General features: G+C 23.5%; 11 protein-coding genes across 11 annotated transcripts, besides 2 other annotated features; 4 read left to right on the top strand and 7 right to left on the bottom strand.

Annotated features, from left to right (window-relative positions):
* Positions 1 to 701: 701 nt before the first annotated feature.
* EHI_049460 (uncharacterized protein) lies at positions 702 to 1,964 on the bottom strand (the record flags this gene model as incomplete). Its single annotated transcript, XM_650780.1, has 1 exon — positions 702 to 1,964. The coding sequence occupies one exon, from the start codon at positions 1,962 to 1,964 to the stop codon at positions 702 to 704; it is 1,263 nt and encodes a 420-aa protein (XP_655872.1).
* An 81-nt stretch (positions 1,965 to 2,045) lies between these two features.
* Positions 2,046 to 3,141, bottom strand: EHI_049450 (uncharacterized protein; the record flags this gene model as incomplete). Its single annotated transcript, XM_650779.1, has 2 exons — positions 2,046 to 2,628; positions 2,681 to 3,141. The coding sequence occupies 2 exons, from the start codon at positions 3,139 to 3,141 to the stop codon at positions 2,046 to 2,048; spliced, it is 1,044 nt and encodes a 347-aa protein (XP_655871.1).
* A 2,591-nt stretch (positions 3,142 to 5,732) lies between these two features.
* EHI_049440 (uncharacterized protein) lies at positions 5,733 to 6,083 on the top strand (the record flags this gene model as incomplete). Its single annotated transcript, XM_001913393.1, has 1 exon — positions 5,733 to 6,083. The coding sequence occupies one exon, from the start codon at positions 5,733 to 5,735 to the stop codon at positions 6,081 to 6,083; it is 351 nt and encodes a 116-aa protein (XP_001913428.1).
* Positions 6,084 to 7,037: 954 nt separating this feature from the next.
* On the top strand, positions 7,038 to 8,090 carry EHI_049430 (protein tyrosine phosphatase, putative; the record flags this gene model as incomplete). Its single annotated transcript, XM_650778.1, has 1 exon — positions 7,038 to 8,090. The coding sequence occupies one exon, from the start codon at positions 7,038 to 7,040 to the stop codon at positions 8,088 to 8,090; it is 1,053 nt and encodes a 350-aa protein (XP_655870.1).
* A 16-nt stretch (positions 8,091 to 8,106) lies between these two features.
* On the bottom strand, positions 8,107 to 8,718 carry EHI_049420 (uncharacterized protein; the record flags this gene model as incomplete). Its single annotated transcript, XM_650777.2, has 1 exon — positions 8,107 to 8,718. One exon carries the CDS (start codon positions 8,716 to 8,718, stop codon positions 8,107 to 8,109), a length of 612 nt encoding a protein of 203 aa, XP_655869.2.
* Positions 8,719 to 8,793: 75 nt separating this feature from the next.
* Positions 8,794 to 10,426, top strand: EHI_049410 (uncharacterized protein; the record flags this gene model as incomplete). The annotated part of the gene is made up of 2 exons (XM_650776.2): positions 8,794 to 8,914; positions 8,979 to 10,426. The coding sequence occupies 2 exons, from the start codon at positions 8,794 to 8,796 to the stop codon at positions 10,424 to 10,426; spliced, it is 1,569 nt and encodes a 522-aa protein (XP_655868.2).
* A 1,088-nt stretch (positions 10,427 to 11,514) lies between these two features.
* Positions 11,515 to 12,408: a repeat region.
* Positions 12,378 to 13,871: a repeat region.
* An 871-nt stretch (positions 13,872 to 14,742) lies between these two features.
* Positions 14,743 to 15,597, bottom strand: EHI_049400 (chaperone proteinDNAJ, putative; the record flags this gene model as incomplete). Its single annotated transcript, XM_650773.2, has 1 exon — positions 14,743 to 15,597. One exon carries the CDS (start codon positions 15,595 to 15,597, stop codon positions 14,743 to 14,745), a length of 855 nt encoding a protein of 284 aa, XP_655865.2.
* A 92-nt stretch (positions 15,598 to 15,689) lies between these two features.
* Positions 15,690 to 16,598, top strand: EHI_049390 (casein kinase, putative; the record flags this gene model as incomplete). The annotated part of the gene is made up of 1 exon (XM_650772.1): positions 15,690 to 16,598. One exon carries the CDS (start codon positions 15,690 to 15,692, stop codon positions 16,596 to 16,598), a length of 909 nt encoding a protein of 302 aa, XP_655864.1.
* Positions 16,599 to 20,093: 3,495 nt separating this feature from the next.
* Positions 20,094 to 21,359, bottom strand: EHI_049380 (uncharacterized protein; the record flags this gene model as incomplete). The annotated part of the gene is made up of 1 exon (XM_650771.1): positions 20,094 to 21,359. One exon carries the CDS (start codon positions 21,357 to 21,359, stop codon positions 20,094 to 20,096), a length of 1,266 nt encoding a protein of 421 aa, XP_655863.1.
* Positions 21,360 to 22,734: 1,375 nt separating this feature from the next.
* On the bottom strand, positions 22,735 to 23,035 carry EHI_049370 (LSM domain containing protein; the record flags this gene model as incomplete). Its single annotated transcript, XM_650770.1, has 2 exons — positions 22,735 to 22,974; positions 23,030 to 23,035. 2 exons carry the CDS (start codon positions 23,033 to 23,035, stop codon positions 22,735 to 22,737), a joined length of 246 nt encoding a protein of 81 aa, XP_655862.1.
* Positions 23,036 to 23,139: 104 nt separating this feature from the next.
* On the bottom strand, positions 23,140 to 23,564 carry EHI_049360 (uncharacterized protein; the record flags this gene model as incomplete). Its single annotated transcript, XM_650769.1, has 2 exons — positions 23,140 to 23,334; positions 23,382 to 23,564. The coding sequence occupies 2 exons, from the start codon at positions 23,562 to 23,564 to the stop codon at positions 23,140 to 23,142; spliced, it is 378 nt and encodes a 125-aa protein (XP_655861.1).
* Between the last annotated feature and the right edge of the window lie 87 nt (positions 23,565 to 23,651).

Genomic DNA, 23,651 nt, shown 5'->3' with positions numbered 1-23,651 from the left:
AGAAATTACTTTCACGTTAAATTATTGGATTTCTAAATACTTCAAATGCTTCATTTCTTTTATTACACCATTCATTGAATTTTCATTATTTCTGTGTTATTCTGGTTATAACAAAGAAGATTTTGAATGATTTGATCACGAAGAACAATTGTGTAATTTTATAAACACCTAAAGTTGTTATAAGACGTTCATTTCTTTGTTTATTATTACAGATTCTAAATAAGTGTTTGTAACATTTCAAATTGTACTGTATATTCATTTTGTATGAAGTAGTAAATAATATTAATGAATAACGATTCAATCTGATTTATTTATTTGATAGAACACTTTTTGATTTAATAAGATAAATTCTTTTTTATCTATTTTTTTCTTTATTCTAATTTGGTTATTTGTTTTTACCTGTTAATTGTTTATTTATTTTTGTAAATACAATGCTATGATTTTCTATTTATGTATTAATTGTAAGGCTCTTATTTTGATGTCTTTCATTTACTTATCCTAGACGCTATTTCTCAATCAATCTGATAACTTCTATCCAATGTAATGTTATTATGATTATTAATTTTTTAAATAAAACTTTTGTTTGAAAAGTGATGAAATGGTTTTGTTTGTATTTATGTTTGTTGTATTATTTAGATATGACTGTTTTAATAATTTAATGTCATTGATAAATATCCAAAAGAAAAGAAAAAGAAAAGATTTTAAGATAAGTCATATTGAGTATAGGTAATGTTGTCATAGTTAAACCATTTATCAAGTTGATTTAGATAATCAATAGAAGAAGGGATGTCAACAATAAAATTAAAGATTCCAATTAATAAACCTTTCTGAGTTTGTTTGAATGCAACTGTTTCAAGGTCAGTAGTAAATGCACATCTTTTTGAAGAAGATAAATTGTCAGTATTAAATTCTTTATGTTCATAATATAATTTAGTACATAAAGACTTAATTCTTTTTTCTTGTTTTCTGTCTTTATATAAATCATTTAATGGAGACGAATAAATAAAATTATCTCCAATAAAAGTATAAAATAATAACAAATGATTTGTGTATAAATCAGGAACAGGAGGATTATTTATTGATGCAATTAATGTGTTGTAATAATGATCTATTTCTTGATTAATATTTTCTGTGATAATTTTAACTTCAAGAAAATAATCTTCAGTTTGATAAATAACAGCCATTTTCAATACACCAATATTAATAGTCCAAATTTTTAATTTTCCTGATTTACTTAATTCTGGCATTCCAACTTCCCCATCTCCTTCATTTTCATTGCCATAACTAATAATTCCATTCATATCATTTGGTGTTAATGAAAATCCTTTTTTTCCATTACAACTAATTATTTTCTTTTCATTATATAATAAAACCATAATAATATTATTTTTAATTCCTATATTTCCTTCTGTGACAATATTACTAATACTATTTCCTATACTTTGTCTAATCGAACAATATTCAATTTCAACTTTACCAATCATCCCACCTATCCATGTATTAAATTGATATATTCCCATTTTAATTTCTTTTGTTTTTGAACAAGTTAATTGTCTACAATCAAATGCTGGATTTTCTTCTAATTTTTTTTCAAAAATATCTAATGGAATATAAAGATAAATGAGATGTTCAATAAATTCATGATACCTTCTAATTTCTGAAATACTTTTATCTTTATTATTCATACTAATAAAAATAAATGGTCCACGAATATCAATAAATATTCGTTTAGTATCACCTTCAATCTCAATTTCTTTTCCATCTTCTATTGTTAATGAAACTAATGCTGAAAATGCTCCTAATAATGTTGACATTTTTGTTTCATCACCATACCTTGAAAATACAGGTTTTCCATTTTCTCCAACAATAAATAATTGATTTTTATGTTGGTAAAATATTTCTTCAGTAATTATTTCTTGTGCTTGACTTTCAAATTTTTCTTGAAGTTTTATTTTATCATTCATTATTTTTATTTTTCAAGTTTATTTAGTTATTTTTGTATAAAAAAACATTTCTTGTGAATCTTTGAATTATCTCTTTATCTTTTAAAATGACTTAAAGTATTGTAATAGTTTAATAATCTTTTCAACATAATTTTCTCCTTCTACTTCAATTGGTGTTTTATATTGAATACAATAAAGTTGTTGAAATTCATCATAAAATATTTTAAATATTTGATGTGAAAATGTTAAGTTTACTGTTGGTATAGTTATTTTATCATTTCCTCCACTTTTATTTAAATTAGATTTTCTAATAATACTATTTGGTATTTCATTTCCTTTACTAATTACTATAAGTGTACATGGTATTTCTATTATATATGTATATTCTTTTAATAATAAATATAAATAATTAATAAATAAATTTCCTGTTTTGATTGTTGTAAACATTTTAGAATTAGATTGAATATTAAAATTGACTATTTTATATAATTTCTTTTCTCCTTCAATTGGTCTTTCTATTTCTTCTTCTTTTTTTATACCTTTTTCTCCTTTTATTATTTCAACCATCATTATTTCATTCACTCGTTTTATTTGTTGTTTCTTTTTAATAACAATTTGTTCTTTTAGAAATGTTTGAAGTTGAATAAGTCTATTTGTTTCTTGTACCATTCCATAATATTCCTTCCTATTTGTTTATTATATTTATTTTATCTTTTGAAATCTTTTTTTTTACAAACTCTAATGAAATTGTACTTTCTATAGCTTTTTTCATCCCAATAAGACGTTTATTAATTCTTTTCATATGTTCAATAGCTTTTCTAATTCCATCTTTCTCTTTCACTTCAATAACTGAAATTGCCATTTCATTTTGTTGAATTTGGTTAAATAATACATTTGTATTAGCAACAATATCTGTTTCTTTATTCATTGAACAAAGTTTTTCACTTAACACCTTTTCTATTTCATGATTATGTTGTCTGATTTTTGTTATTTCTTCTTTTTGTTTATCTATCTTTTGTCCTCTTTCTGCAACTCTTTGACTTAAACAAAAAACACAATAATTTCGGGGATTATCTAATTGTGAATGACAACACATACAACAATTATAATATCTTGGGATAACTTCATTTAACATCGTACTTTCCCCTTCTTTCTTAACTTCCCCCATTACAATTTTAACCCCATTTTTCTTTTCCATTGTTAGGATATAGTATTTATGTTTTTTAAGTTTCTAGTAAATAAGAAGAAAAGTGATATTGTTATGTTGTAGAACTTCAAAAAATGAACTTAAAAAGAGGAACATGTAAGATAGAAAGATATGAATGGTTCTCAACGTTCAATGAATAGTAAAATGGTTGATAGTAAAGAGAGTTATTCTAACTGAAACCACTTTTACAATTTATTTCAAAAGAAGGTGAATTTACTGAAGGTGAGTTAAGTTTTGTAAAGCAAAATAATCCAATGTATTATAAACTACTTAATGAAGCATCAGAAGAGATTGTAAAATCAAAAAATCCAAGAGACATTGAACAAGAAGTTTTATTATGAAGTTGTTCAGTAACAGTAGTAATATTTGGGAAAACGGGATTTAAACAAATTACTTGTCAAAATTATTTTTATGTATGAAAAACATATCTTTGTATAACAACAGAATCAAAATCAAGAAGTCTTGCACTTGAAGGAGTATTTAAAGGAATTACATCAATGGCATTAAAAGCAGAAGAATGAAATGATTATTTTTTACATGTCTTGACTTAGACTCAATAAGACATAAAGAAGAAGGTATGATTAAAGACAATAATTGAAATAGTAGATATGAATTAACTCAAAGATTTTTACAATTCTCTTTATCAAAAAGAATCAGTAATGATGAAAATGAAACATTAATGGCAGTCTTTCCATTATATAGAAAAAAATATTGAAAGTTTATATGTTCAAAAAGCAGAAAATACACATGTTAATGATATTGAACATGAAGAAATTTTAAAAATTCTTAATGAATTTAAATTCTCAAATATTGTGTGTCTTACTAGATATAAAAATATGATAGAGTATTTAGAAAAAGTATTGATGAGATTTGTTATAAAGTACTTGTAAGAGACTAAACCAGAGGAAATTTTGTAATTAATATGATGGCATATAAAAAACTTATTGAACATTACACCACATGATTGTATTCACCAGACTTAGCAATTTATGTAGGGAAAAGAAGATTCAAAGAATGAGAGTATTATTTTAATTGAACCAAATCAACTAAAAGAATTTCAAAAAAAAAATTAATAATAGGAATAGAAGTAACGATACAAAATTTAAAAGAAGGAAGTCACAATAATGTAATAGTAGTAGTTACAAAAATTATAAGAATATATACTTCATTTAGAGAAAGGTCAAATACACTTAGTTTTAAGTTAAAAGAATTAATTTGTTTTATATCAAGAAGTGTTATAGGAAAATAGAATTTATTGAACCAACTCAAACAACACAAAAAATAGGAAGAATTACGTTTGGAAGTTTGAATTACAATTAACAAAGCAGCAGATTTTGCAATTTTTTTGCAATTAGTTCATTAGCATTATGGGGTTTATTTATGAGAGATAAAAAAGAATAAGACATACTTCTTCAAAAAATGATTGTATTTTATCCAATTAAAATATTTTATAAAGGTATAAGAAAAATCTTTTTAGCAGTAATTCAAATGGTTATAAAGTCCTATTATAAAATTAATTTTAAAGAAATCAATGAAAAAAAAGCAAAGGTAAAAATGAAATAAATGATAATAACTTAACAACATTTCAACTAGAAAATATGAATCAATAAGATTTAATATGTTTTTGGCAAGAAATAATTCAAATGACATGTAATGGAATTGTTGTAAGTCATAATGAAGCATTAACAGAATGTACAATAACAATTAAAAAGGTAATGGAATGTTTTATTGATGTGGAAGAAATAACAGAAAGAAAAGAACCAATTAATATTCATGAAGAATTTACACCAATTTTTATTTCAATTCTTAATGAACAAACAAATGAAAGTACAATAAAACAGCAATAAATTGATTAAATGAAATAATTATTAGACTAATAAGATATGAAAAAAATACTCATGAAGTTTATTCAACAATTATTCAATCAGTATTAAAATATAACAATCAAATATGTGTTTCAATATTCCCTACAATAGATGAAATGTTTTTATATGACATTCCACTTACAGAGTTAATTCAACTATTATTAGAACATATGATAAAATATCAAAATGATAATTATTCAGAAGAAATTGAAGTTCAAACATTAAAATTACTTTTATCTATTTTAATTAATGAAGAACAACATTATTATAAACATGAAGGATTTGAATATATTGAATATATGAAGTTTATGTTGTCAAACACTTTTAACCCATTTCATAATACATCAAATACAACATTCAATATTATGAAATATTGGAGTAACTATTGTATTAAATGAAAGAAAAGAGTTATAAAATATTATTAGATATTCTACTTCAATTTATTAAAGAACAAAGAATTATTAATGATGAACCATTAAAAATCGTTATATTTATTGCAAGACAACTTGGATGGATTATACCATAGTATTTAGAATATAGTTGTTTGTTTTTAATTAAAGTGTGACTTGAAGAACCAAAAGGAGATGAAGTTAAAGAAAAAAAAAAGATAATTTTATTTGCTAATATTGAAATTATTCAATCCAATATAATGTTTTCACTACAACTAGCCATAGAAATGATAGAAACGATTAATAAAATATTTAATACAGATATGGAATGAATGAAACAACAGAAATTATTGGGTCATTATTATTTACATCAATGGGTCATGAAAGATTAAGTGAAAATATTAAGAGTTTAAGTAAAGAAACTACATGGTGGAGAAATAGAACAGCAATTATTAGTATTACACCAGAGCAAAGAGGAAAAGTAATTGAGATTGGAATTAGAGAACCAACAGAGTCATGGAGGTTTTTAATAAGACCATTGGAAATTAAAGAAAGAGAAGAAATAGAAATAAACCAACCTAAAAGAAGACTGAAGAAGAATATAATGAATTTAAAGAAGAAAATAGTACAGAGGAGAGTATTTTATAAAAATGTTAATGAAAAAAAAAAAAAGAATTAGAAGAATTAGAATGGAAAGAACCAATAAAAAGTCAAAAACAAGAAGTTAGTTTATAAGAAACGAAATGGATTGAAGTACAAAAATATATGGATGAAAATCAAAGAAATACACAAATAATAATTCATACAGAAAATAAAGAAAAATCAACAATGACAAAATGGTATGAATATATTCTTAACTCATTCTTATAATATCCAAAAAATAAAGAAAGTGATATTAATTCTATTAATATAACACTACAATTCAATGAAATGATCAAAGAAATAGACTTTAATGGAATGAATCAATTACTTCAACAAAAAAGTTTTGGAAATGAAGAAAACCCATCTTATAAAGCTTTATATAATACATTGGTAGATAAAAAATAATAAATCTTCACTTGGAATTATTAAAACACTTCAAACTGACAAAGAAACTACAAAAAGTAAAGTATCTATACCAATATAAACCAAAATGTAATAATGCTGAAATTATTATTCAACTCATTCCTAAAGTAAATTTAATTATTGTTCATACTATTGAACCAACACTTACAAACATACCAAGACTTCTCATTGATAATATGGTTATAGAATCAGAAGGAATCATTTCTTTGAATAAAGAAATGGTTTGAGCAAGAGAATCATCAATGAACCAAAATTTGTTTGTTTTTTTGATAATTTTAGAAGGAGTCTAAATTATAAACACTAACATAATTAGACTTTTTAAAAGAATGAAGACAATTAAAGAAAATCAAGAAATTAGTCAAGTAGAATGTAAAATGAGTACATACTATACTAATATATCAAACTTATTTAATTAATAAGTAAGAAAACAATCAAGAAAAGAATAAATCAAAGAAAAAATTTTTATGAAATTATGGTTTTTATGAATGGACAATATGGAAAACAATAAAAATATGGTTTTTTATACAATGAAAAAGAACTTAAAAAGGATATAAGAAAAAACAGAAATATGTCTATTGAAAATGGAAGTACTCCTATAGAAGAATATTCATTTGATTGGGTTAATCAACATACTGCAATTATCAAAGAAGAAGAATTTAGTTTATCATGTAAAGCATCTAATTTAACAAAAAATCGATATAAAAATGTATTAGCAAATAATAGAACTATTGTACCATTAAAATCAGGAGATTATATAAATGCTAATTATGTTTTTGGAGGAAGATATATTTCATGTCAAGCTCCATTAACAACAACTATAGAAGATTTTTATAATATGGTTTGGGAACAAGAAACTCCAATTATTGTTATGTTAACAAAGTATGAAGAAAAAAATAGAATTAAAGCTACAAGGTATTTTCCAGAAAATGGAATAGAACAAAAATATGGGAAATTTAATGTTAAAGTTGGAACAATTCTTTATAATGATTTACAAACAATTAAAAGAATGGAAACACAAGTTAGAGAAATAATTATTGAAAATCAAATAGAAAAAAGTAAAAGAAGTATTATTCATATACATTATACAGGATGGCCTGATTTTGGAGTACCTAGTAATATCAAACAAATTACTGATATGCTTTTTATTAGTTTAGTTTGTAGAGGAAAAATCAAAGGAATTAAATTAAATGGACCACCAATTATTCATTGTTCAGCTGGATTAGGAAGAAGTGGAACATTTATAATATTATTTAGAATTTATGAACATCATTTTTATTCAGCATTAAAAGGAAGAATAGATTTCAATCAATGTAATAATAATACATTAATTGATATTAAATTAGAAAAACAAATTAATGATATAAAAAAAGCATTAAATGAATATGAAATAAAAAAACTTGTTGCAGAAATTGTTATTTCATTAAGAAATGAAAGAAAAGGAATAGTTCAAAGTGAAGAACAATATAATTTTATTATTCAATTATTAAATGAATTTTATACTAAAATTTATCCATTTATTCCAAGTAACAAATCACATGTTATTGATCAAGTTGAACAATTTTTAAGTCCAACACTTAGAACTAATTTAAAACAATTTATAAAACCTTTAATTAAAAACTAAGTCTTCATTTTATTATTTAATTTGTTTTAATTTGATTTTCTTTTTCTTTCAATTTTTTTCTAAGTAAATACCTTTGTTTTGCATTCTCAATATCTTTTCTACTAACTTTAGATTCTGATAATTCTTTTAATCGTTCTATATCTTTCATTTCTTGTTGTTCTCGTTCATTAAGAGCTGTTTGATATTGTTGCTTAAAAATTTCTTTTTTTCTTTCATATTCTTCATTTTTAATCTTTTTTTCTTGTGTTTTACTACTTTGCAACTCTGGTGTGAAATTATCTTTTATTGTTGTATTTTGTTTTAGAAGAATATTTCTATAAAACTCATTCATATCAGGTGGTTGTTGTGTTGGGGTTTTTTCTAAGTCTTTAAAATCTTTATAACTTTTACTTTCAAAACGAAGTGATTTTCCTGAATAAATTCCTTTCTTTTCTTCTTCATTTAAAATTCTTTCATTTCGTTTATTTCTTGTTCTTTCTAAAAAGTCTTTTCTTTTTTGTACTTTCTCAATAATTTTTGAAGCATATTTTGGTTGTTTAGTATCACTACATTCCTCAGTTTGGTTAATCATTTCATCAAAATCAAAATCAGGAATATCATCTAAAGAGGTGAGTTGGTGCTTTTTCATCATATTGTAATAAAGAGTTAATTTTTATTGAATAATGGAAGAACAAAAAGAATACGAAAACTAATAAAACGATTAATGACTTCACAAAGTATTACACAAACATGGCTTGATCTTTTTAATGAAGTTCCTGTTTCAATTTTTGAAAAGTATGGAGGGTTTATTCTATATTTCTACATTATTTTTCAATGTGGATATGGTTTGTTCAATTATAATAAGAAAGAAAACAACAAATAAATAACTAGGAACACATTATTTAGTAGACAGATATATTATTCCAATTTTTAATAAATATTCTATTATATGTAATTATGTCTTTAAAACAAATTATTTCACTCCTCTTATTATTCAAACTGGAAGTTGTTTACCTGAATTATGTATTGGAATTCTTGGATTGATATTTATGAAATATTATAGTACATCAAGTTCACTTATTATAGGAAGTTCATTTGAAAGTGTAGTAATAATGAGTGGGTTATCAATAATGTTATCTCATGATTTTATTGAAATAGCAAAAATTAGTTTTATTCGTGAAGCATTAATTTTATTAATTAGTATTTTATTTTATTATATCTTTGCAAAGTCTCTTAATTCACAAGATGATTTAAAAATTGGTCAAATTCTACTTTGGTTATCACTTGGTGTTTATTTATTTTATATTCTTGCAATTTATTTAACAAATAAATTATCAAAAGAAATTGTTATATCAAAAGGTTTTCTTAATAATACAACACCTTTAAATATTACTGAAAATGATGGCATTCCAAATAAATTACATTCTGAACTCCAATTATTTAAGTCTCCTGATTATAGTAATGTTTCTTATTCATCATCTCAATGGTCAGAACATTGGACAGATTTATATTTTGATGAATTAGTTATTCGAAAGGATAGATCACCTCATTCCCCACCACTTATATCTATTAATATTGATGATATTAGTTATATTATTTGTGATAATTTAGATAATAAAATATTTGACATTTATACTATTGATCATAAACAATTTGGTTTTAGAAGTTCAAGAAGAATGGAATGGGTAGAATCTTTAAATAAAATGATTGTTTCAAATTCTTTTGATATTGGTATTACTTGTAAAGACCTTTTATGTGAAAATCAAATAACTGAAAGATTAGTTGATGGATTTGTATGGAATATTTTTTATCCAATAATCAAATTATTTAAGATAACTATTCCTTTCAAATTATTTAAAGGAAGTTCTTTAATTAGTCTTATATTATCTTTATCTTATTTATCAATTTTTGGATTTATTGAAATTTTATTATCTATCAGACTTCAAAAAATATTTAATTTACCATCTGATGTTCTTGCTGTTAGTATTATTTCTATCCTTGGAAATGGTATGAGACATTTTATTAATGCTTGGAATGCTGGAAGAATGAATTGTGGCAATTTAGCTATTATTCAAGGTTATTCTCAATCAATATTTATGTTACTAGTTTCATCATCACTCCCTTGGTTAGTATTTATTTACTTGATTAAACCTGTTATGTCAATATCTTCTACTTTTTCTCCAAATGTATTAGAATTTTCTATTGGAAGTTTATTCTTTCTTATCATTATTCATTTGTTATTATCACTTAATAACACTAATGTTGCTATTGGTAAAAAATTTGGATTTACTCTTCTTATGGTTTTTATGTTCTTATTTGTTTTGGTTCTAATCCCTCCTTTTCTTTTGTCCTTTTAACTAAAACACGCTTTACTCCTTGATTCTCTTAATTGAACTTCTTCTTTTTCTTTCTTTTTATCTTTTCTTTATCATATATCTCTTTCATTCATGTCTTTCTTATTTTTATTATCTTCAAAACTTTGACTTTATTTCATTACTTATCAATTCCCCTCTTTTTTGTTCTTTTATTTCTTTTCTCTCTAATCTTTTTGTTTATCATTCCATTATCATCTTTTATGTCTTTTTCATTAAATCTTGCCATTCTTGTTTTGTCTCTTATGAACTAGTTGTTTATTTCCTCTCTCTTATTTCTTATTGCTCAATTAGGAGTTTTCTTATTTAGTTTCTTATTATTTCATATAAGTTGGTTGATAATGGTTATTTATTTGAATGAAAGAAAAATAAGTAAATCAGTCATTAGAAATAATCTTTATTCATAACCAACTGAGAGAAGTTCAGTTTATTATTATGACTGTTTTATTGTTTTTTTTTACAATTCATCTCTTCAAAAATTATTATTTTGAATATTCAATGTGTTTTGGAAAAAGTGTATCCCTTAACTCTAAATCTAAACAAAAAGAAATAAAATAGGAATAAGTATAAAGCATAAGCAATTTTAATAATAGTCAAATAAAACGAAAACTTTGATGTAGTTTTATAATCTGGGTATATCTGTTTTTCATTTTCTATCCCAACAAATAAAACAAAATTTTTTGTATTAATAATAATGCTTATAAGGTAAGAGTGATAACCCTTAAATAAATGAAGAAAATTAAATGAAATTATGGTGACTAAGACAAGAAAGAGTATAAAATGGAAGTATGCTAGTATAAATATAAATAAAATATAGGTAATACACACATTTTTTTACGATAAACTCATCAAGTATGACAATTAAATAAAAAAGAGTTAGAAAATTCTTTGTTAGATGTTTCTTACTATTACAAAATGTCAAAGGTTGCCATGAACCCTCACCAAAGATAAATATATAATCATTAATGCAATATCATAAATTAATTTTGTTGACTAATAATATCCTTAGTAAATTTTATAGGTCAAATAGAGAAATAAGAGAATATAAGAATGTGTCACTAAAAATAATTTATAAAATCATTTAATTAAAGATTAATAGAACTAGCTTCTATTGTTCCTGGCTCAGGGGAGACTAATCCCGCCAATTCTTCATCTTCTAGCAATTCTACAGAGTATGTTTTATTTTGATTGAAGTAGTATTCCATGACATCCATCATGTTTTTTATGACAAGGTTTTTCATTTCTTTCTTGATGTTAATCTCAATTTTTAATTCTTTAATTAATCTAACACTTGAGTTATTTATTATTCCATTTATTGAAATTACTACTGGAATTATTCTGACATCTTTTAATTTTTCTATTTTCATTAGCCTATTCTTTAATTCCTTATACTTATTTCTTTTCTTCCAATAGGCTCCATTAATATTGTGATCAGCCACAATAGTCATATCAAATAATAGACCAGTTTTGTTCTTTTTATCTAATACGTATATGTCTGGTCTTTTGTGGTATTGTCATTCACTTTTAGGCATTATTTGTTTGTTCCATATCATTGTGATGTCTTTATATTTGAATGTTGTTTCATATTGTATTTTTATATTGATTATTTCCTGTATATTTTATTATTAATCCCTCCCATATTATAATACCTATATTGTCATGTTTTTCTATTTGTGATTTATTATGATAAATACAAGATAGTAGAATGTGCTCTACTGTAGCTATCTTGTCTTTACAAATTGTGGAGTATTTCAATCTTTCATTTTTCATTATTTTTGATTTTCTATACCCACAAAATATTGCTCCATCTTGCATTTTAGTTAATTGGAGAAATGCATTCTTCTTAATATTGATGGACTTCCATGCTTTCACTGTATTAGTTTTATCTACTCCTTTTGACTCAAATCATCTTCTAAAATATCCACTTATTTGATGCCATTTCCATTTTTTGATGTATTTATCATTAAATTCACAGTGGATTATTCCCATTTCTTCGCTACTTTCTGTCATTATTCTCATTTCATCCATATATAATGTGTGATTTGTTTTTGGGAATTTCTCTTCGATGATTTGAGAAATTACATTCATCTGAATGATGAAGAGTAGATTTGATAAGGAATCACCTTGTAAAATTCCTCTATTTAATTTAATACATCATAGATATTCATTAAATTTATAACCAATGAATATCTTCAGTCTAGTCATCATACTTTCAATAATGTCAATGATGACACACTCATAATTAAAATATTTTAATGTTTCAATTACCCATTCGTGGTTTACTGTGTCATATGCTTTCTTAATGTCATAATATGACTCCACATATTTTGGGTATTTCTCTTCTTTTTTCTGCTTTAACATATAACTATTAATTATTCATTCTTTAGCAGCTAAAGATTGTAGCTTACATCCCAATTGATTTCTACTAATTTTAAATGATTCACAATTCATGTTAAGTCTTCTGTGAATCTTTTCTTTTAATATGGAGGTAAATAAAATACTTTCATAATTACATTTGTACAACTGATATGACGATAATTAGTGACATCCATATTCCTATCACCTCCTTTGTGGATTAATAAAGTTCTTCCACTTATCATATCTAATGGGATGTTTTCAGGGAAGTTTAACCATTCATTGAAGATATTGAGAATGATTTCTCTTGATGATGACATCCTTTTCCAATAATACCCATATATAATGTCTATTCCTGGTGCTTTCCAGTTACTTATTTTCATTATACTTAAATTTAATTCATTTATTGTTATAATGACATTATCATAATTGATATATCTTTCATTCCACGAGGTGATTTGTTTTATTTTCCATTTCTCTTTATTTAATATCACCTGTGTTTCATATAACGATTTCCATTATTCTAAAGTAATATTGTTATTTGGGTATATTTCATTTTTTGTTTCTTCCTTATTCTAATTTTCTTGTTAGAATCAAACATGATTTTATTTGTATTGATTCTGATTATTTCATTTTTATTAAATTTAATTCTTTCTTTGATCATTGTCATCATATATTTTAGGTACTTTATTCTTTCTAGTGCTTTGACTTTTATTCATTCTTCATCATGTTCATTTAATTTCATGTTGCACTTGATTCTCTACAATTTCTTCCCTTGACCAAATCTTCTAGTCTATTAATTTTCTTTATATTTCTTTTATTTCATCAAATTTATCTCTTGTTATTTTATTTTGGAGATAGAGGTGCATAACCATTGAAATCCTCTTCATATCATCTTGCAGTTCATGCATTCTGCTTCTTGACCATATCCATCTATTATTAATTTCATTTATCAATCTGTCAGTTTATTTTCTTTGAAAGTAGTAATTAATGTTAGTACATTTTTCTACTTTCATTTCTTTTATTTTATTGATGAGAGTGTTAAGATATTCTTCATCAATTTCTGTAGAGTTATGAAAATAATACAAATAAAGAATAAAAGAAATACAAACAATTGTTAGAAATTATGATTTATTTAATTTTCAATATTCAAAGTAGAATATTTACATTTAATAAATGAAATAGAAAAGAATGAAATAAATGATTAAAAATAATATTTCATTATTAATATTATTGTTATTTCTGTTTTATCATTTCTATTTAATATAAACAACACATTCATTATGAAATATAAATATTCAACATGAAAAATTACAGATAAATTAACATTATTCATTTTAGTTGAATAATTACATCAATGAACAACGAATAAATTAAATAATTAAATACACTTCATTTTCATTTATTTTATCCTTTGTATTTTTAATGTTGTTATAGTGTTTTTACATTTGGTAGAAGTGTATCATCATAAAAATTGTTTAATTTCGTTTTACCATTAACTTATCTTGCATAAATAAACTACCATAAAAATTCTTATAAAAACCATCAGTATTGACTCTACTTATCTTAAATTTTATGTTTCACATAGGCTCATATGTAGTTGTAAATAATCAATTAACAAAGAAGGAAACAGAGTTTTATTTTAAAAGGTCAAAAACAAATGGCTAACTAATCTGATCAAAATAGATAATTCGATTAGTACATTATTCTCTTTAAGGTTCTTTTTCTAATACAACAAAAATAACAGGTAAATTAGTAAATCACTTCACTTACTTTTCAATTTTTTAACTTGTAATTCCTTTTTCAGTGACAAAAGAGTCAAACAAAAAAACGCTTAAAGACAATTAATTGCAATCCCTAAAACAAAAAGTTCTAACCAAAAATTCATTAATTAAACCATTGATTAACATTACAAATGAATGAAAAAGAGATGGATGGACAATGAATTAATTAGTTTGATTTAATACTTTAGCTATTTTCAGTGCTTGATCAGGAGATATTGAATGCATATCAACGTGGATAGAAATTAAACAATCCCCATTAAATAAAAAGTTCTTTTTCATCCCTTCACCTTTGATTCGAATAATTTGACCATCACTTGTGACTCCGTTTTGTTCAATGGATATTTGATGACCATCTAAGTGGGGGATTTGTTTTTTAAATCCTAAGAGTGCATCTTTCAAAGTAATTGTTAGGTTAGTTAATAAGTCATCGCCTTGACGTTTAAAGTTCTTCTCTTCGTCATTAACAGTTAATAATAAAAGAAGCGTACTACCCATTTCACCCATATTTTTTATTTTGAGAATATCCCCCGTTTTACTACCTTTAGGAATGGTAATATTAAATTCGGTGGTTTCAGACACTCTTCCACTACCATTACATTTCTCACATTTTTCTGTGATTTCATTTCCACTTCCTCCACAAATGGGACAAGTAATTAAATGTTCATAGGTAAATAATCCCATTCTTAGATTTTCCTTAACCACCCCCTTTCCCCCACATTTTGAGCATTTATGAATGGCATGTGAATGTGCAGCACCACTTCCATTACATACTGGACATTGAACATTCCGTTTTATAGTCCTTTTGATAGTATTTCCACTATAAGCGTCAGATAAAGAGATACCAATTTTTAATTTAGTAGAGTGAGAATGAGAAGGAATGAAGTAAGTTTTTAAAAAGGGAAAAAGAGTAAGAATAAGAATAGCTAAGAGAATAAAGAATAAAGGAAATACAAGAAAAGCAAGAGAGTTCAAATCGGGATTCATAACAAGTTGGAGTTGTCGTGGTACTTGGTGCATGGATGAATAAGAAAAGATAGAAGAAAAAGAAATAAGAAATAAAAAGAAATAAAAAAAGAGAAAGAAAGAAAAAAAAAAAGAAATAAAAGAAAATGGCAAGAAATGCAGAGTTCATTATTCATGATAGATATAAACTAGAAAAGAAATTAGGAGGAGGGTCATTTGGAGATGTTTTTCAAGGAACAGACTTAGAGACAGGACAATCAGTTGCTATAAAAATTGAATTAAAAAAATGCAAACATCCTCAACTTAAAGCAGAAGCACAACTTTATGCATATCTTGCAGAAGGAGAAACAAATCCCCCAGGAATTACAAAAGTGTATTATTCAGGAGAACAAGATGATTATAATATAATGGTAATGGAATTTCTTGGACCATCATTAGAAGATCTTTTTCAATATGTTGGACATCCATTTTCATTAAAAACAGTATTAATGATTGTGGATCAATGTTTAAGATGTATTGAACATGTTCATAAAAAAGGATATATTCATAGAGATATTAAACCGGATAATTTTGTTATGGGAAGTGGTAAAAATGTTCATTTTGTATATATAATTGATTTTGGGTTAAGTAAAAAATACATTGAAAATGGAAAACATATTGCATATAGTGAAGATAAATCATTAACAGGAACAGCAAGATATGCGTCTATTAATAATCATAAAGGATATGAACAAAGTAGAAGAGATGATTTAGAAAGTTTAGCATATATGTTTATTTATTTTCTTAAAGGAAAATTACCATGGCAAGGTTTTAATAGACAAAATAATACTGAAAAATTTGATAAAATTTGTAAAAAAAAAATGGAAATTCCTTTAGAAGAATTATGTGAAAATCTTCCTGTTGAATTTGCTTCATTTCTTTCTTATGCAAGAAGTCTTAGATTTGAAGAAGAACCAAAGTATCAATTTTGGAGAGAAGTTTTTCAAAATGTAGCTAGGGAAAATGGTATTGAATATGATGGTGAATTTGATTGGTATTTAACTAAACAAAAATAAGTCTTTTTCAATTATCTTTTTTGTTTTGTTTGTTTTTTTAAGACTTGTTTCTTTTATTCTTGTTTAATTGTTTTTATTCTTATTCACTATTTATTTGATCTTTTAACATTTGTATCTTTCATATCATTTGAATGAACAACAAACAAATAATCATATTGATTCCACAAAATATTATCACAAAAATTAAACATCCTAATGACATCACTTTTCCATTACTATGTTGTTCAATAACAATGGGTTGGTTTCCACTTCCATTAAATTGAAGTTCTATAACTTCATCTGACTCATCTGTAGTTGTACCAAATGGCAAGAACGACATATTTGTTTTATTTTGTTTTTCTTTTCTTTCGATTATTCCGTATTTTTTGACTTTTCTTTTTTTATTTTCTAAAATTGTTATTCATCCCCTTGTTATTTTTTTCTTAATTTTTCTCTTTTCTTTTGAATTTTATTCTTATTTGTTGTTATTTCCTTTTCTCTTCAGTGATTTAATTAATTTCTTTATTTCTAGTTGTCTTGTATATTTCCAATCAAACTCATTTGTTAGTGAAGCAAATCCATCATGATTGATTTGTTAGTTTATTATTTATTCATATAATTAAGTGGATAAGCATATTTACATTATTTTTTTGTTGCTTTCTTCTATTATTAGATGTTGTTTCATTTTATTTGGTTTTAATATTTGATTCATGTATTATCGTTGAACAATTCAATGATATTTACATTTCATTCATCAACTGGATAGTGAATTGTTTTTGTTTTTGTTAACTCATATACAATATCTCTAGATATTTCACATTTATTTTTGTTGATGTTCAATCTGTTGTTTAATATTTCTGTAATGTTTTTTTGTTTAATTATGTCTGATATTATGCATTGTTTTAACTATATAATTATTTCTGTGTTTTCTGTTTGTTTATTTGTTTTATCTTATTGTTTTGTATTTTCATATCATTTTTGTTATTTTCTATTTTCTTTGTTTATGTTTATTCAATCGGGTGTTTGTGTGAGTATATTATTAATACAGTGAGTGATTTGTTGTTTTAAGTTGAATAAATTGACTCTTTTATATTTTTCATTCTATTTATTTGAATATTTTATTTCTGGATTATCTATATTTTCATTCTTTCTTCATACATGTTATTTGTTTATTAAAACCATTATTCATTTCATTTATTATGAATAATTGTTAATACTATCTTTCTTCTCTTATTATACTTTTAATTCCATTCATCTATTCTTTCTTTTATTTATTTTCTTATTTGTGTTTTACTTTCTTATTTCTTTTTATCACAACATTTTTTATTTCTTTTATTTCTTTATTCAACTTATTCAACTTATTCAATCTTTTCTTCTTTTCTATTTATATTATTTCTTTTATCTCTCAATGCTTATTTATTGTTTATTTTCATTAGTTTATTTTCATTTCTGAATATTAACATTCTTTCTCTATTTCAATCCATTATTCTTTTGTTATTATCAATTTTTGTCTCATTTTCTTGTCAATATAGTTGTCATTTATTTATCTCATTTATTTTTGATTTCATTGACTATTTCATTGAGAATATATTGTTTTAATCATCTGCGTTGTTAAACATCATTGCGTTATTGTTAAATATTGCACTTATCATTTTTTTCAATATTGTCATTCTTTCATTTTGATAATTCTTCAAATATAATTGTTTGTAATTATTATAATTGTTTTTGGTGTTTGGTACATAATAGGCACGAAAATTAGCAAAGAAATAATGCATTTAAATAATTTATAAAAATGAAAAAAAGATGCAAAATATTTTGCATCATTAGATTTTTCCACTTTATTATATTTTACTCATAAAATAAATAAAAAGTATGATAAATATACAATCTGTATATATTTATGTTTATATTTTATAATCATTTATATTTATTTTGTATGAAATATTAATGAAATAGATGATTTGATGAATCATATTTAATTATTTTTATTATTTGTATTCTTTTTATTATTTTATTTATATGTTATTTATCTATCGTATTTTTATATTTATTTCTCTGTTTATAATATGTATATTATCTATTCTTCTTATTATCTATATATTATTATATTATTCTTATTTTATTATTTTTCTATTTATATTATTTAGATTTTCTTATTGTTATTCTTTTCTATTTAGATGTATATGTTTATTCATCCTTATCATTTTTATATTCTTATCATTTATATCTATTTTCGATTTATATTTATTCTCTTTTGTTTTATATTAATATTAATTTTATCTTTTATACTTTGATTTTATTATTATATCATTTATTATCATTTCTCGTTTTATTTATCATTTATTCTTATTATTCTTTTGTTTTATATTCTATATCATATATTCATATCATTTTCATTTATATTTTATTAAATATTATATGTTATAATAATAACACATATGATTGATTATATCATAAACATCATGATGAAATTATCCATATAAATAATAAACATAAAACGAATAAAATATTTTTCATCAATAAAATATTGTTAATCATTTTACATCATTAAATTAGACACTTTTTATTGAATATTTCTAATTTTTACATTAAAATTACACTTTTTATTTCTTCTTTCTTTTCTTCTTTTGTCATCTCTTTTGTTTTATTACTCTTTATCTTCTTTATTATTATCTTATTCCACTTTCTACTTTTATTCTTTTATATCTTTCTCTTCTTTTCTTTTTCTATTATTTGCTTTTTTTCGTTGCCGTTCAGAGTATTGGTTATTGAAAAACTTTGAATAACCATAATTAATAAAATGTCTCACTACATAAAAAACTTAATATAATAATTAACCATGCAACTTTGATAAATTAAAAAAGAAGAAGAAAAAAAAAACAAAGAGTGAAAGATTTTAAATAATATATAAATATAACAAGTAGGATAGAATAAAAACACATGTTTGGTATGTGAAATATATAATAAAATTGTTAATATGAAATTAAATTGAATAATATTTTTTTTATTGAAAAAAGAATAATAAATTAAATAAAACATAAGTGTTACACATTTTTTCATTCAAAAGTCAATAACTATAAACAAATAAAATTGATTATTTATCTCAGTTGCATTCTATTTACAGTTATTGTTCTATTATAAAACAATTCTTAACAAAACAGTATAATAAAATTAATATTGAATTATATCACTTATAAAATTGTTTGTTTATCTTATATAAGAAATAAAAATCAAATTTACAGTTATCTGATAATCTGTATTTATTTTAATTCTAATTTAGTTGATAATAAAAAGTTTTAATTGATATGAACTATTCATTAGTTATGTCTACTACACTAAAATATAATTTTTTAATAATTAAAACCTCTGCTAAGAAGTAATTCCTATTAATTAAAACAGAAATAAAAGAAAGATAAATGAAAAAGACTTGTAATTAACCAAAAATGAGAAGAACTTGAAGTAAAAAGGAAGAACGAACAATAACAATGGCTCAAACTTAAAATAATAAAAAATAAATTATCTCTTAGCATTGGCATTTTTTTGAGCCACTTTGATAAATACATCATGACCTTTAACAGAGATTTTTTCTTTACTAAGAGCATTTCTCATTGAAGTGTCATCTTTAAAATCAACAAAACAATGACCAGTTTTAGGACGAACTTTAATAACACCACCAAAGTTTTGTTGAAATACTTCTTTAACATCATCAGCTGAAATTTCATTAAAATTACCAACGTAAACAGAAAAACTTGACGTTGGAACAGAAACTGGTGCTTCAGCAATAGCACGGAATAATTCAGTTTCAGGAATATTACTAAATACAAGTTTAATTGTTTCTTTTAATTCTATTGGGTTTAAAAGTCCAGCACGACTACGAATTGCCTCAGTAGAAATAATAGAAATAAGCACAGGTTGGCCTGTTAATTGAATAGCAAAAGTTGACATTTTTTCATTAGTATGAACACTACGAATAAGGACTTTATCAGGAAGGTGAGTAGCAAAATAAATTTTACCACTTTTTGTATCAATTCCATAAAGTTTATTTCTATCAGCAGCGATGATATGTATTTTATGTGATTGAACTACCATTGGCATTCCAAATGGTAAAAAAATATCTCGTTTTTCATCTTCAAGACATTTTAAAGAGCAACCAGCTAGTGTAAATAATTCATTTCCTGAAAACGCAACTCCTGCAACAATATAAGGTAAATCCTCTTTCTTAATTGTTATTAAATTAGATGATAATATCATTAACTCTTTTAATGAAGCAGCACAAATTTGTGAATAATTTGAATTTGAAATAAAGTATCGTGCTTTAAAAGGAAGACGTTTTTGACTAACAATTTCATATGATTTATTTGCTGTATTTCCATAATAATATCGGGTCACTGATTCAAAATCATCACATAATGCTGCAAAATCAATTGGTGATGTTGAACAATCACTTAGTAATGCAATCGCAAATATATTTGGTATTACATCAATTTCAATTAATCTAAATGGACGAATAACTCGATAAATATATAATATTCTATTTCTTACTGAATTAAAACATAACACAAAAAGGTATTCTCCTTTGGGTGATATTTGAAGTTGAACCGCACCATCAGGAAGTTGCGTTCTATATAATACTTTTTGATTTGTAATATCAAATATTAATAATGTACCCAATTCATCACAAATATATGCTTCAGTACAGTCTTCATTACATGTAATACTTAATGGAGTACATGGTAATTTTGTATAAATTAAATGTGATGGAAAATTTGTGTGAAATTCCATTATTTTTTTTTAGTTTTAATTTTTTTTTGTTTTTTAATATTTCAAAATATGAAAGTTGTATCTCTTTATTTAATAATCTTTTTCAATGTGAATGAAAATTATTTTTACCAAAGTAGTATTATATATTGGTTTTAATTTGAATGTGGTTACTATTGAGAAAAATACTCTCTTCAGTATATTAATGAAATTATTAATTTTAAACCAAAAATAACTATATGTTTCATTCAATAAGATAAAGTTTTTAATAACTTCTTTACTTAATTAGTTATTTTTAATTAAATACAACTATTCCTAAACATTTTTCATAAGTACCAATTAATTTTTTTTCTAATTCGGGATTTTTACTACTATATAATGTGTTGTTAAATTGTAGAATTTATAAACAATAAATAGAAAATAACATTTAAGTTATTGAATCAATCTTAAATTATCTTTTACTAACTTTGTGTATTAAATTATTATGTTAAAAATCACAAAAACACAGTTTAAAATAATAACATATCATAGTCTCTTTGTAAAAAATCAAATATTAAACCAATATTAACAAATTTATTCCATAATAGATAAAAAGATGTTTAAAAATTTTCATTAAAATTAATTCAAACAAAAACAATTATGTAACTATCATCTAATTCTTTAAGAAAATATCTAGAGTTAATAAAAAAATAATAAACATCTATTTTAATTGGGTATTTTTGTTATTTAACATAAACAATAAGTTAAGAATTTGATTTATAAATAAATATTACACATAAACAATAATAAATATACTTTATAAGAAGGCTCAACTAAAAAAAAGTTATGTATCCAAATTAATGCTATAATTAATATATTTTGTACTTGTTATTTGTTTTTTTTTCAATTTGGCTGGTAATATTATTCGTTGTAATAAAGTTATTCATTTCAAAGTTGAACAAATCATATAGAAAAATAAATCAAAAAAACCATTAAATAAAAAATAAAAAAAAAGTTTAATTTAATTTAATCACAAAAACGCCATTCAAATAAATCAAGTCTAATGTATTTAACAATTTATTCAAGACAATAATAATATTAATTAACTAAATTGAAAAATCAACACTACCACCTCAGTAATAAAAAAGAAATTATATGTTTACTATCTATTTCTATTATATGAAAATAAAGAATTAAGTATTTTCTTTAAAAAATTTGAATATGTATGATTGGCATCTGGATTTATTTCTTTTCTCTGAAATAAACTCTTTTTACAACCAAATTAATCATTAGAATATAAATTATTTCATAGAGATATTCAATGAATTTCATTTATTTCTAATTATTATTTAAGTTTTCTTTTTTTTTAATAATTTGTTCTTTTAACAAAATAAATTTATATTTTTCTTTAAGAAATTAATTATTTTTCATTCTTTTTTAACAACGATTCATCAACAGAGAAACAACGAATACTTATTCCTTTGACAATTAATTTTGAAACACTAAAACGGTCACCACTTGGCTTAATCAAAATAGCATTTTTGAGATGAATATTCATCATACGATCACAACGATCGAGAATTCCAGTATATTTAAATCCATTTTTAAGTTCTAATGTCACAGATGTCCCTTGAGAATTCTCTAATAAATTGATTGGAAGCTAATTTATAACTTAAGAATTTATTCTTTTATTTGAAAAAGAACAGCTAACAAACAACCATAAGAATATATTAATTTTATAGTTTGTTTAACTATTTTTTGTTTTTTTCTTCTTTCTCTTAAAAATAAACTGAAAGGACAAGAAAAAGAGTGTATTTAAAATGAATCAAGCAGAAACAAGATAAGCAAGAAGAAGTACTACTGGAACAATCACTACTCCAAACGCAAGCATTTCAAAGAAGGAAAGGTAAATCCAACTGTAAACAACAAACCCAACAAATCCAATAGCACTTCCAATGAATAATAATGATAAAATTCCTTTACCACTGAACAATCCATTAACATTACAAAAGAATAATAACTAGACTTTTAAATACTTGTATACAACAAGGATAAAAAATGACAAACAGAAATGAAAAGAATGACCAATGGAAGGATAAACACAACAAGTGCATAATTGAATGAAATGAAAGTATTTTCAAAAATAGGCTCATATGAATATGTATGTTCTCGAAGTTGATGAGGTCCAAAGAATGATTCTTCTGCACTTACAAAATTTAATAAAATAAATATAAAGAAAATACAGTTCATATTACTCACTTTTAAAGTTTTGTAGTTCTAAGTATCAATAAACTAAAAGAATAATATTTTATTATAATATTAGAACCATTTAATTTT

This window comes from Entamoeba histolytica, genomic scaffold (assembly GCF_000208925.1).
Source record: "Entamoeba histolytica HM-1:IMSS scf_1104750517061 genomic scaffold, whole genome shotgun sequence".
NCBI classification, from domain to species: Eukaryota; Evosea; order Mastigamoebida; family Endamoebidae; genus Entamoeba; species Entamoeba histolytica.
Note: the sequence above shows the minus strand (reverse complement) of the source record. Positions and strands in the feature narration are given on the sequence as shown.